Here is a 13,036-nt window from a genome sequence, read left to right on the forward strand (position 1 = left end):
CACTAGTGTGTCTCTTGGTGCGTCTCCTGGTGTGTCTGAGGGGTGTCTCCCCAGACCTCACTTTTATCCCTACTCACGGGGTCTCAGGTGTCAATCAGTTTTGAATGGCTTAGCCCATCAAACCAGCCCACTCCGGCTGTCCACTGAGGAATTTTAATGAACAGAATAGTACCAAGTAAACAACCCTCTCCAAAAGACATAACAGTAAATCAATGGCTCCTCTCCTCCCGCTTATCAGCAGCAGATGTTCCAATTTGTTTTCCTCTTATCTGTGTCTCTCTCTCTCATTCTCTCTCATGAGCAGCGTGGTAACACTAACAGTTTGTGATTCTCCCAGGGGAGGGGGAACATGGGCAACTCTGTACCTTTCTGCCCATCAGAGTTGTTCATCCTTCGTAACAGTAGCAACAGGAATGCACATGATACTCAAAATGTCATTTGAGATTTACCATCCTCCAATGCTTTTAGTGCTTGTGTGCTGGAAGCTTGCATGAAATATTTACTGATATTTCATTTAATTTACAAAGAAGTGGATAATAGCCCAGAAAATAATTATATTTCAGAATCCTGAATTTCTTTTTAATGGAGAAAGGCAGACAGTGTAACAGGGATGTGAAGGTCTAGGGATAGTGGAATGATGCTGATCAAACTAATGAATTTGGCTAGGATTCACTGAGGCTGGGGATTTCCATCTCCCCATGTCACGCATGATAAAACCAGGTAGGAGCAGAAAAGATTGGTCAGCCAGTCATCCACAAGACCATGCAATGGCCTGACTGATCTTCCACTTTCTTCACTGTCAGTCTAGGGAGGATGCAAGGGCTTTCATGAGGGTGCAGAAAGATGTTCACTGGTATGTCACCTTGGTTGTTGTGTATTAGCTCTAAGGAAAGGTTGGACAAACTTGTGTGCAGCAGAAGTTGACTGGAGCAGTTACACAAACTGCATCCAAAATTGGGACTGTGGATGGGCAATCCTGTAAAATTCTGCCCATACTCTTCTGATCTGCACAACGGTCACCCAAACTGTCTCCATTTCATTTGGAGATGCAGGATGGAGCACATCTGATCAGCCATAATGAACAAATACCCAGAGAATGGAGGGGGGAGGGATGAAGTATATCTAAAATTGCCCTCATACTATCGGTCCCCTTATTGTATGGTTACAACAAGCTGTGATTTAAAATCAAAGTAACAAACACCATCTCACCACATACTGAGGCTCTACCTATCCATAGTGTTGCAATAGACAGACCTGATTTTTTTGCCACACGTTTCCATTCAACTGAACCTTGAGCACTACCTGCCTTTCGTGGGCAAAGTTCCTTCAGAGAAACACCCTTGACCTTGCGTCCATTGATCAATGGTCAGCTCAGAGTATCTTGTCAGCCCTGCAGAAGAAAGACACTGTGAATCCTGAGGAGTGTCAAGGCAGAATACCTCATCACCAGAACTTCCCAAAAACCTCTCAGACCTGTCAGTAAGTGGAGACCCTCCTTGCCAGGTCCTGCCAATCAGAAGACACTCACTCCCAAGGCACACTACCTTTTGAGATGGCTGTGATGAGGATGGACTGTTCATTTGCAAATAAGGTCTCGAAGAAGGTGCAAGGGTCTTTATTGAGATTCCTCCTGAGCAGCTAAGTAATTGAGGACTCTGTGTTCCTTAAGCTATTCCCAAGGTCATAGAAATGCACTATGGAACGTGCCCTTTGGTGTGACTTATCCATATGCCAACTATCTAGCCCAGTGAGCTAGTCCCATCTACCCATGTTTAACCCAGAGCCCTCTATTGATGTATTTAAATGCTGCTAATGTGACCACCTCAACCATCATTTTTGGCATCTCATTTCCAACATGCACCAGCTTTTGTGTGAAGAGACTGCCCTAAATGTCCCTTTCAAATTTCTAGCCTCAAATTTTAAATCTGTGTTTCTTCGTGTTTTTGGTACCCCCCCCCCCCCACCCCCGAGCTTTAAAAGACTAAGCTTTCACCCTGTCCAGGTCCACCATATCAGATCATAATCTTGTGTACCTCTTTCAGGTCATTTCACTTGCCAATCCCCAGCTCACATACTCATCTGATCAAAATCTCTCTAATTTTACATAACTCTCTGTACCAGGGGTTCCCAACCTGGGGTCCTCGGACCCCTTGCTTACTGGTATTGCTCCATGGCATAACGGTTGGGAACCTCTGCTCTATACCATCTGGAATGCTACCCACTTTATTACTAAGATAAACATCAACTGTTGCTGGAAGATCATTAACAGTGAAGAACATATTTTGGTCTGCCTCGCACAATGGAGGAATGCTGCTCCATGGCACCTTCCAAGTTACAGATGTGCGCACTAAGAGGCGCATTGAAGTTCGGTGCAACCAGTGCAAAGGACTGCAGTCTCAAGTAACACTGGCTCAGGGTGCTGAATGGTGGGCCCTGTGTAACAGCCCCACAAACAGTAGATGGGCCCTCACCCATGACATACGCCACAAACGTGTAGAATTGATAACATATTGTGCTTGTTGAGAATGGATAGTAATATCAATGTAAAGAACAACATGCAGTTTTAAAATTATACATTTTTTGTATAGTTTTATAAATAAAACTGATTTTTGAAGTAAAACAAAAAGCCTATGTGCTGGAATTCCACTGGTATTTGTCTCCTGTATTACTCAGCAATTTGCAGGCTCATGCAATTAAGTGTTAAAGTCTGAATATAAAGAAAAGAACAAAAACAAGATAGAAGATGCTGGAAGCTCTCAGCAGGGCAGGCAGCATCTGTAGAAGGATAAGCAGAGTTAATATTTCAGGTTGAAGAGCCTTCAGTGAGACTATTGCAAATGTCTGGTTTGATTTTCATCCTTCCATGGGGATCAGGAGTAATTAGTCCTGGTCTAGCTATGTAGAAGTTATGGCCAAGAAAGGACACCAGTTCTGCCTCCTCAGAAGGCTAAGAAAGTTTGGCATATTTCTGAGGGCTCTTTTACAGAGACAATATAGAAAACATCCTATCCAGATATACCATGGCAGCTGCCATTCTCAAGGCCAAAGGAAATTGCAAAGAGTTGTGAACACAATACAGTCCATCACAAGCCAGGCTCCCCTCGATCGATTCTGATTTCACTTTCTGCAGCCTTGATAAAGTAACCAACATCATCAGGGATCCCTCCTATCTTAGACACTTTCTCTTCCCTCTCTCACAAGGTAGAAGATATAAACATTTAAGAGCACATACCACCAGACCTCAAGGACAGCTTCTATCCCAGTGTTATCGGGCCTCTTGTATACTAAAAATGAACTTGTTCTCTCAGTCTACCGCATTATAGCTCTTGCAGTTTAATTGTCTACCCTCACTGTACTTTCTCTGCACAGTGATATTGGTTTAGTGAATTATGGAAAAGCTTTGTATCGCAATACATGGAATGTGTGGAATTCCTCCAGGTGCTTCAGTTTCCTCCACAGTCCAAAGACACACTGGATAGGTCATTGTAAATTGGCCTGTGATTAGTTTAGGGTTAAATTGGGGTTGTCGGAGGTAACTGGCCCTAGAAGGGCCTACTCCATGCAAAATCTCTAAATAAAATAAAAATAAACTAAAGAATAATTTCATTCCAACAGTGCTTTGAGGTCATACAAAAGAAAAGCAATGGCAGAATGCAAGATATGGCGTTACAGATCACATGGAAGGTTTAGTGTGGGCAGACAATAGGGTGCAATCACATAATGATGTAGAAGGTGAGGTCAAGAAACCAGTGGTGTCCTTGTAGACTGGAGGACTACTCAATAGTTTTATAACAGTGAGATAGGAGCTGTCCGTGAGCCTGGTGGTATGTGCTTTCGGGCTTTTGTATTTCTGTGCAATGGGAGGGAGAAGAGAGAATGCAGATCAGGCTTAATATCACTGTCATATGTCGTGAATTTTGTTTTGTGGCAGCAGTACATTGCAGTTTCTGGTGTTCTGTACCTTTTCTTTCTGCTGCCTGTTGTGCACAGTGACCACTTTATTAGGTACACCTGTACATCTACGTGGTAGTGTAAATATCTATTTAGTCAATCATAGCAACTTAATGCATAAGAGCATGCAGACGTGGTCAAGAGGTTCAGTTGTTTTTCAGGCCAAGCATCAGAATGGGGAAGAAACGTGATCCAAGTGACTTTGACTCTCTCAGAAACTGCTGATGTCTTGGAATTTTCACACAAAAAACATCCAGTGAGCAGCAGTTAGGTGTGTCAGAGGAGAATGGTCAAACTTGGTTATGCTGACAGGAAGGCAACAGAAGCTCAAATAATCACACGTTACAACAGTGATGTGCTGAAGAGCATCTCTGAATGCACAATCTGTCGAACCCTGAAGTGGATGGGCTGTAGCAGCAGCAGAAGACCACACTAGATTCCACTCCTATGGCCACTGGTTGTATTTAAGGCATAATTTGACTGCACAGCATGCAAAGCAAAAGCTTTTCAATATATCTCATAACAAGTTTTAGCAATGAACCGATTGCCATCCAATGGCCTAGTGTGGGTTGCGATCTGGAATGCCAAAGAAGTTTATGGTTCCAGAGGTATTTCCATTCTGAAAAAGGGGCTGACTCCAGCTAATTGTTCCATGCCAGTCCGCTGTTTCACTCTCAAGCAGCTATCCCAGACTACATTTCAATTCTAGCCCTGTCAGGGCCCCCACTCCTCACATACTGACCCATCACAGGTTATGGTTATGAACTGTTCTGCAAAAGGATGCTACAAGAGGGGGAAAAGAGGCGTGGTCAAGGAAAATCATTTTTACAAGAATAGGGAGATGGAGAAACAACAACTTGTATATGTTCATATACCTTTAATGTGATCACTCAGCACAAGGCACTTTGTAGAAGCGTTATTGTACAGTTTCATGCTAAGGCTCTGAGGGGTTGGCATGGGTGAGCAAAAGATTAATTCAGTGGGTAAATTTTAATGAATGCCCAAAGAAGTGTGTGGGAGTTAGGGAAGAGAGAAGGGAGTTGTATTTAGGGATGGAATCTGGGAACTTAATACTTGCAGATGATTAGTATGTGGGTAGGTAGAAGATGGAATGTTTGCCAAGAAGGTATTGTAACAGTCAAAAGTAATGATAGTCAATGGGTTTACGGGGAGGATTCCAGTCAGTAGGATTTCGGCAGCTTCAAGCTTTGTAATTCAGTAGGCTCTATGAGAATGAGGTTATAACTAGTGATTGGGAACTAGAATCAGGATTTGAGCAATGAGTAACTTTTGGAAGCTGCAGAGGAATTTATAAAGAATTTGAACAGTGAGAATAGAAGTTATTCCTCAGCAATCATGGAATAGCACTTCTCAGGGGACAGAGGCAGCCAAAGGCATTTTAACCCAGGTACTATTAATGCAAAGAAGAACTTGAGTCAGAATGCAGACACAATGAAAGTACGAGTAATAGATTCAGTGGGTGAGTTTGGGAGAAAATCTATTTTAATGTTCTAAGTTTTGTGTGTTGTTTGTCTTTCAGTGGAGAAAGTGGTGCTGGAAAAACAGAAAGCACAAAACTTATCCTGAAATATTTATCAGCAATGAGCCAACATTCTCTTGAAGCAACAGCAAAGGATAAGATCTCCCACGTTGAGCAAGCTATTTTGGAAAGCAGGTAAAAATGTGCTTGAGCAAATGACAAATCACATTTGATTGATATCCTGAAATTCTTAAACTTGCAAGCATATTTTGTGCTAAATATTAGTGTGTATAACATTAAGTTTCTTTCTCCCTGGAAACCACTATGCTGGTAAGACTCTTCATTCATCCACAAGCAGAGATTCCCAGAATCAGAGATTTCATTGGTATCACTTTGTTTACTAGGATTGAAGCTGCAAAATCATCTGGATCTAGTCTTAATAAATATATTCCAACTGTATGCAGCCTCTGACAGAGCTGCACTCTCTGTGAGAGCTAATTAGTCATTGTAGGACAGGGTTGAAACCTCTTGATTGATGAATCTGAAGCTTCACATGGTAGGTTTGGGATTTAGCTGCACACCTACAAAACCAGAGGCCTGCAATTCTGCTGCTCGGTTCAGAGGACTTGATCCATCATTGTGAAACATGCCATCCATATTACAGGCTTTAATTTTACAGATTCTGTATTCATTGTAAGCCAGTGTGGCTGTTGCTTAATTTCCATCACAGCCTGATGAGCTCTTGACCTCCCTGGCTGCCTGGTCGTTTTGTTTCTCTGCCTTTGACGTTCTCTGTAATTGCAATGGGGTGTTCCGTGTTCTGTTTTTCCTTTCAGTAGCTCTATGTATTTGTGTATGGAGTGATTTGTCTCAATGGCATGTACGTATATTGGTAAATGTGACAATAAGCCAATTACCAATTATCCTAATGGATGATCACATTCAGAATTCTCATGGTAATTCTAGTAAGCCATAAGCCCTCAATGTGTAATCAATTGTTATAGACCCTCTGGCATGTTCTGTGTACGTGCACGTACTCTGGCAATAACTACATTCCAATATGTATTTTTATAATGTTTGCCTTGCTCTTAAAGAGTAACAATATAATATAAAGCAATCAATCTCTATCACTTTGCATGAAACATATCAACTTCTAAACTGAATTCTAACCTATATCTTCTGTCAATAGCCCCATCATGGAAGCATTTGGTAATGCAAAGACTGTCTACAACAACAACTCAAGCCGATTCGGGAAATTCATCCAGCTGAACTTCTGTCAGAAGGGCAACATTCAGGGAGGCAGAATTATAGACTGTATCCTTTGTTATGTCTAACCATATGGTGCACTCCTGGAAAAACATTCTAGCGTTGGTCCTTATTGAGTCAAATGATTGATTACTTTGTTTCAAACTCCTGGAAAATAAACCCTTGCAAAATTGTAGTGTGCTGTAGAAGATGTACTTTCTGTTAGTTTTGTAGTACTCATGAGCCTGTTACTACAGACCCTGGCCTGTCCTGCTGAAGTGGTGTTACGCTCTTTCTCTCCTGTACTCCAGAGTGAAAGAAGAAGGGAACTTGTGGAACTGAGGCTGAATCCAGAGAGTCATGTGGATGTTGGTGGGCTGTGCTTCCATTTGAAAAACAGATCAGAGTCGGCTGAGATCTTGGAAGTTTGGACATTGGACAGTTTGTGGTGCTTCAGCCTTTTGTGGGGCACAGAGCAGTGTCCTTTCAGCTTCTCAGACCTGTGAGGATACCTGGAGATCTGGAAGTTAGCGATGGGGTTGCTGATCAGGCATTCAGAAGGGCAAAAGATGAAGCAGGATGAAATCCTGAGCAGGGGTATTAACATTAAATCTTAGTTATTCTAGAAGCAACCAACATGGTCACCATGGAAGCACACCATCTACCACACATTGTCTCAAGAATGAAGGTATGAGTTAGGCCAGGAGGTTCCTGGTTCAATTCTTGGAAGGTGCAAGTAATCTCTATAAATTTGATCAGAGAAGTGACTGCGGGAGTGTGTGCATTTTTCAATTGAATTTTGAATGACGCTGTAGTAGATGGAACAGCATAATCACAAATCTAGGGAATACTTCTTTAACAGTCAAATTCAGTAAAAATGTATTTAAACCAAATGTGGCCCCACTGATTGTAAAGTGGCACAAAATAGCATTATTTTTAATCCAATAAATCTGATATTGCACATTTGTTTCTATAAAACATATTTTCTTGCATATAAGCTGCTTTTGAAGTTGTTTCTCTTGACTGAATTTTTGAAACAAAGATTTATTAGAAAAGGTAAGAACATTTTATGATTGAAGTTCCTAACTTTTACCTATGATTTTTGTGCAGAGAAAATATTAATCATTGACTTGATCATTTGGTGAGATACTGGAAATAAGTATATTTATTTTACTGTTGTATAGAACCGTGTAGTCAGACAGAACCCTGGAGAGAGGAATTATCATATTTTCTATGCACTGCTTGCTGGTACCAATGAAGAACAGAGAGGTAAGTGAGCAAATGATACAAGGAGAATCAGGATAGAGTTCTAATCTTTCAGTAAGGTCACATTAAAGATGTAGTACAAGGCTATCTGCTCTGGATTTTCTTGACTACTGTGAATGGTTTCCAAAGATTTTACCCAGTCTTAAATTATCTGGAATTATATAAATGATGAAGTTGCCATGGCGATCAAGGTTGCTGGATAAAATCACCAAACCTGCTCACCCATGTTTTACATTGGAGAAAGTGTGAAAGTCAGCAACCCCTCCTGTTCTGGTGCTCTGAGATTGTGTAAATGCAGAAGATTAGCATCTGTCAATTTGTGCTTTGTTTTGGCCAGATTTTATTTTAATAGTGGCAAGTAGGATTAATGCAGATGGGCAAAAGTGGACTGAAGGGTTTGTTTCTATGTTGTACAGCTCTGTGACTATGGCTTCAATGGAACGGATTTGGGTATTTTCCAAAAAATATACTCTTGTAAGGTTACAAAGAAGTAAAAATCTAGTTAAAAGGTGGTATATAAACTCAGTGGAAGTTATTTATTTTAGAGATCAAACAATCAAACAAAACCAGTTCACATCACGATTAAAAAGTTGTGCTGCAATATCCTTTAAGAAAGTATGTGGAAAATGAAAGGAGATTGGAGTTGGACATGGGGGAACCTGCAAAGTCAGGTTGTTAAACAGAAGTGCAAAATATCTCAGCAAAAATCAAGTAAGGAACAGTGGAGGAACCGTTGAAAAGCAGTGGATTGCGTTGTGTTACATTGTTAATGGTAAGCAGCTTGGAGTTTGCTGGTCTGATGTGATAAATCCGAGGGCAGCCTTTGCAGATTTCTAAAAATGTTGCTGGGAAAGATGTCCTGCTCGGTCAGAAGCAGTGTACATGGGGTGGACGACTTTTCTAAACTGGGTGAAAAGTCCAACTGAGCAGAAATGAACTGTGTAATCAGCTTCTTGAACAAAACGCTCAGACTGCTGCTGGGAGACTACTGATGTTCACCAGTAACCAGTCTTGTAACCAGCGCTCTGCAAATACTGCTCTCATGTGCACTGTGGGAAGAAATTCTCAAATATTTAAAGGCAAGTCTTAATAACAAAGCAAGTATCACAGTAGATGGAAGGGGAGTGAGATGTAGTTGGAATGGGGCTAAATATTTTGGCATAAAATGCCCTTATTTCAAGTCAAATCAAGCTGTTTGTCATTTAACTATATACATGTATACTGTCAAATGAGACAATCTTTCTCCAAACCAGGGTGTAAAGCACAGTAGTACACATAACACATTAAAATTCAATAACTTCTGAAAGTAAGGATAAAATCTACAGATGAATTTTGCATAAATCAAACATCATAAGGTACAGAACAGATTAATTGTCGAATGTAATGCTGCAGTGAGTTCAGATGGTAGAAAGTCAAAGGGGATGCTGGATGGATGGGTGGGATCCTTGATAATACTAAGGACCCTGCATATGCGGCACTCCTGATAAATGTTCCCAATGAATGGTAAGGAGACCCCCATGATCGTCTCAGCTGTTCTCACAGTCCTTTGTAGGGACTTCCAGTCCGATGCACGGCTGCTCCCATCCCAGATGGAGATGCAACTTGTCAGGATACTTGCAATGGTGCTCCTGTAAACTCAGTTAAGATTAGGGGTGGGGGGAGCCACTCTCCTTAGAAAGTGGAGGTGCTGCTGTGCCTTCTTGTTCAGGGAGGAGATTTTAAGGGACCAGGTGAGGTCATCTGCGATGTGAACTCCCTGGAACTTGGTGCACTTTACACTCTATGGATCAGCCATGTACTTGACGAAGGGGATGTTTCTTCTGCACCTTCCTGAAGTCCACAAAATATTCCTTGGTCTTCTCCACGTTCAGACTTTGGTTGTTCAGTCCAGCAGCCGCTCCAATTCCTCTCTCTATTCCGTCTCATCATTGTTGATGAGGCCAACCACTGTTGTGTCATCCACAAACTTGGTGACACGGTTTGAGCTGAATCCTGCGACGCAGTCATGCATCAGCAGTGTGAACTGCAGCAGGCTGAGTGCACAGTCCTGGGGAGCGCCAGTGCTCAGCGTAATGAGAGGCATTGCTGCCCACATGGACTGACTGTTAAGTCCAGGATCCAGTTGTAGAGGGAAGTGTTGAGACCCAGTGAGGACAGTTTCCCCACCAGTTTCTGGGGTTTCTGGATCACCAATTCCAGTGGTGCACACATTTTTGTGGGGACAAACCAGGCTGGCAATCTAGGTGATTTGTAAAGACCACTGCTGTTTATCTGGATTTTATTTTAGCCACAAGTATCTACATTGTAGCAAATTTGTCAAATATATGTTATAGTTTAGTGACAGATTAATTCTAATACAAACAACAAGCCAATAGCAATTTCTCTACCTAAGGGATTTATGACTGGTGATTTTTGTGTTGATAATTTAATTCAAATGATTTTAAAATCCTTATAGTCCAGGCTGACAGTCGGATTATCCCATCAGTGATTTTAAAATGGTTAATACTGTACAATTCTGTGTAAGCTGAGCAAAGACCTCTAGTTGAAATTGTAAAGTGTTCTCCTTTTGGAAAAAGGATAAGAATTAAAAACAAAGCTTGTATTTTGGGTTAGAGTATCCTGACAGGACTAAATATTGTTCAGAAGCATACGTGCCTTTGTGGAACCCCAGAAATAGATGAGAACTCCATGCTCCAATCTTTGCATGTGTCTGAATGCCTCAATCACATTAATAATTAGTTAAAGTAAAAACCTCAAATGTTTAATACTTAAGTCTCTAAAATAACTCTAGGTTAATTTAAATGGTAATATTACCTAAGACATGTCCTTTCCCTTACAGGCACTACTTTTGCTTCTAATTAAGGGAAATACTTCAAAGTGATCTCTTGTTTTCAGCCATATGCCCAAGTTCAGGCTTCCGAAATGTGGAAAACCCCAGCCTTGGGGAAAGTTTGGTTGTCGAGTGAAAAATTGCTGAGTTTTCTTAGAATTATCTAGGCCATTGTAAATTAACTGTGAAGCACTTAGGGTAACTTGGTATTACTCTTTAATTAAACTGGTTTTGTTCCCTGTCTCCCTTGATATCAGCATAATTGGTACACAATCATAGATTTTTAAATCCGAGCATCACTCACCACGACTTTAAGAATGTGAAAAGTACAGCAGATTGTTCCTACACAACATTGGCTGAGCTCCCAGAATGAATTAATCACCACTTAACTATTTTTATTTTCATTCTGCAGAAATGTGTTATTTATCTGAACAAGAGAATTACTATTACTTGAGACAGTCTGGATGTATTATGGACAGTACAACTGATGACAAGCAGACCTTTCAGGAGGTCATGGTAAGGTGTTGGAAACTTGCTGCCAGAAGTTTTATACATGTGTTAGTGTGTGTTGATTGCCATTAGCTGTGGCGACAATTCACACATATCAAATCCATCTATGTGGCATTCTGTCTTCTACTTTACATTTGTTTTTAAAAGTGAAAATTGTAAAATCTTTTCTCTTTTAATGTTGTGGAAATTCATTGCACCTGAATGGATTCCTAGCCTCCTCCTCATATATTAATCATCTATACACAAATGAATATTATCATATCAAGGTGATGTGCAATATATCAGCAAATTCCCATGCAGATCCTCCTCAGCTTACAAATGCCTAAGTTGTACATGTTATACATAAAAATAATTGTTCTCACTAAATGTGTTCTCAGCAGCCTCATTCTGAATCCCTGAAATCATTAACCCGGAATAAATTTGCCACGCAGGTATTTTAAAAATAATTTTTGTACTTTGCCTTTAGTAGAGATCCACCACTGTGGGCAAGATGCTTTTTCATTTCCAGTTATATGAAAGGGGAGCAGGAATAGGCTACTCAGCTTTTTCAAGCTCTATCATTCAGTAGGACGTGGAGCATTCCTGCCTACCGCTGGCTAACTTGAACCCCCCTGCTTGTCAAAAATTGATCTATCTCTGCCTTTAGAACTCCAAAATTCACTCAAAAGAAAGGAAAATACATTATCTCTGTGCCCCTTAAATGGTTTCCCCCTTTTGTATATAGTTCTAGATTTATTTGAACTGTCTCTGCAGATTTAACGACTCCACTACTCCCCTGAACCATGCTGGGTATTGATCACTGTTCTAAAGAGTTTTCCAACATTATTCATAAGTTTGTCTTTTAATTGTTTGAACCTATAGTTCCTAATTTTACCTGCACAGCTAATTAATCGTAAGAAACATAGCTGTAGCAATGTCATTATCACTTGGGAATTGGTTTAAAATATATTAATATACACCTCTCCTCATTATAGCATTGAATATATTTACTGGTGAAATGGGCAGCAAAGGTTTAGAATGTAAACTGAAATAACTGTAGAAAATGGAATGAGCATCATCCCTAATGTTTAAAATGTGCAGTAACTTTTGAATTTCTCTGAATTACATCAACCTCTGCTCATCACTCCAGGCTGCTATGAAAGTCATGAAGTTCAAAACTGAGGAGATTTGGGAAGTGCTAAAGCTCCTCGCTGGTGTCCTACATCTTGGCAATATTCAATTTGCAATTGCTGGAGGAGCTCAAGTTTCCTCAAAAACAGGTATGTTTTAATGTGTAGCAAGAATTCTGCCACTGAGAGAACTGTCAGTGATTAACTGTAGTGATGGTATTGCAAATATTTCAGAAGCATAGATGGCTTATAAAAGCTCCTGGACATATTTATGAACAATTCTCAGGACTCAGTGTGGATGTATTTTATGATATCTGGCATGTATTTCCTATCTCGTATGAGGTATGTGTGATTTGTGCTATCCGTGACTGTTGCCACTGTGTTTTACACCTTGGCCCCGAAGTAATGCCACCTAGTTTGGCTGTATTCATATATAGTTGAATGACAATTAAACTTGAATTAAATTTAATTCCATTTATTTTTGCAATAAACTATGGGCCCTCCCTGGGTTACAACAGGATTCCATTCCTGAGAACTGTTCATAATCCAAACAGTTTAGAAGTCCAAAATGTGGCTGTGCATTGAGTTCTGATGTGGCAGAAGATGTCTGTAGCCCCGTTGCAGCTGGCAAATCCATTCCCTGAG

The 13,036-nt window shown here is 40.6% G+C and overlaps 1 protein-coding gene across 1 annotated transcript in view; it reads left to right on the forward strand.

Annotated features, from left to right (window-relative positions):
- myo10 (myosin X) overlaps window positions 1–13,036 on the forward strand; it is a 264,485-nt gene that overhangs the window by 177,415 nt on the left and 74,034 nt on the right. Inside the window, exons 5-10 of the mRNA XM_059945625.1 lie at window positions 5,492–5,626; window positions 6,621–6,745; window positions 7,719–7,732; window positions 7,861–7,945; window positions 11,185–11,288; window positions 12,412–12,541. Of these exons, the coding sequence (XP_059801608.1) occupies window positions 5,492–5,626; window positions 6,621–6,745; window positions 7,719–7,732; window positions 7,861–7,945; window positions 11,185–11,288; window positions 12,412–12,541 (593 nt within the window). The remainder of the gene's footprint in view (window positions 1–5,491; window positions 5,627–6,620; window positions 6,746–7,718; window positions 7,733–7,860; window positions 7,946–11,184; window positions 11,289–12,411; window positions 12,542–13,036) is intronic.

The sequence above is a fragment of the Hypanus sabinus genome, chromosome 20 (assembly GCF_030144855.1).
Source record: "Hypanus sabinus isolate sHypSab1 chromosome 20, sHypSab1.hap1, whole genome shotgun sequence".
NCBI classification, from domain to species: Eukaryota; Metazoa; Chordata; class Chondrichthyes; order Myliobatiformes; family Dasyatidae; genus Hypanus; species Hypanus sabinus.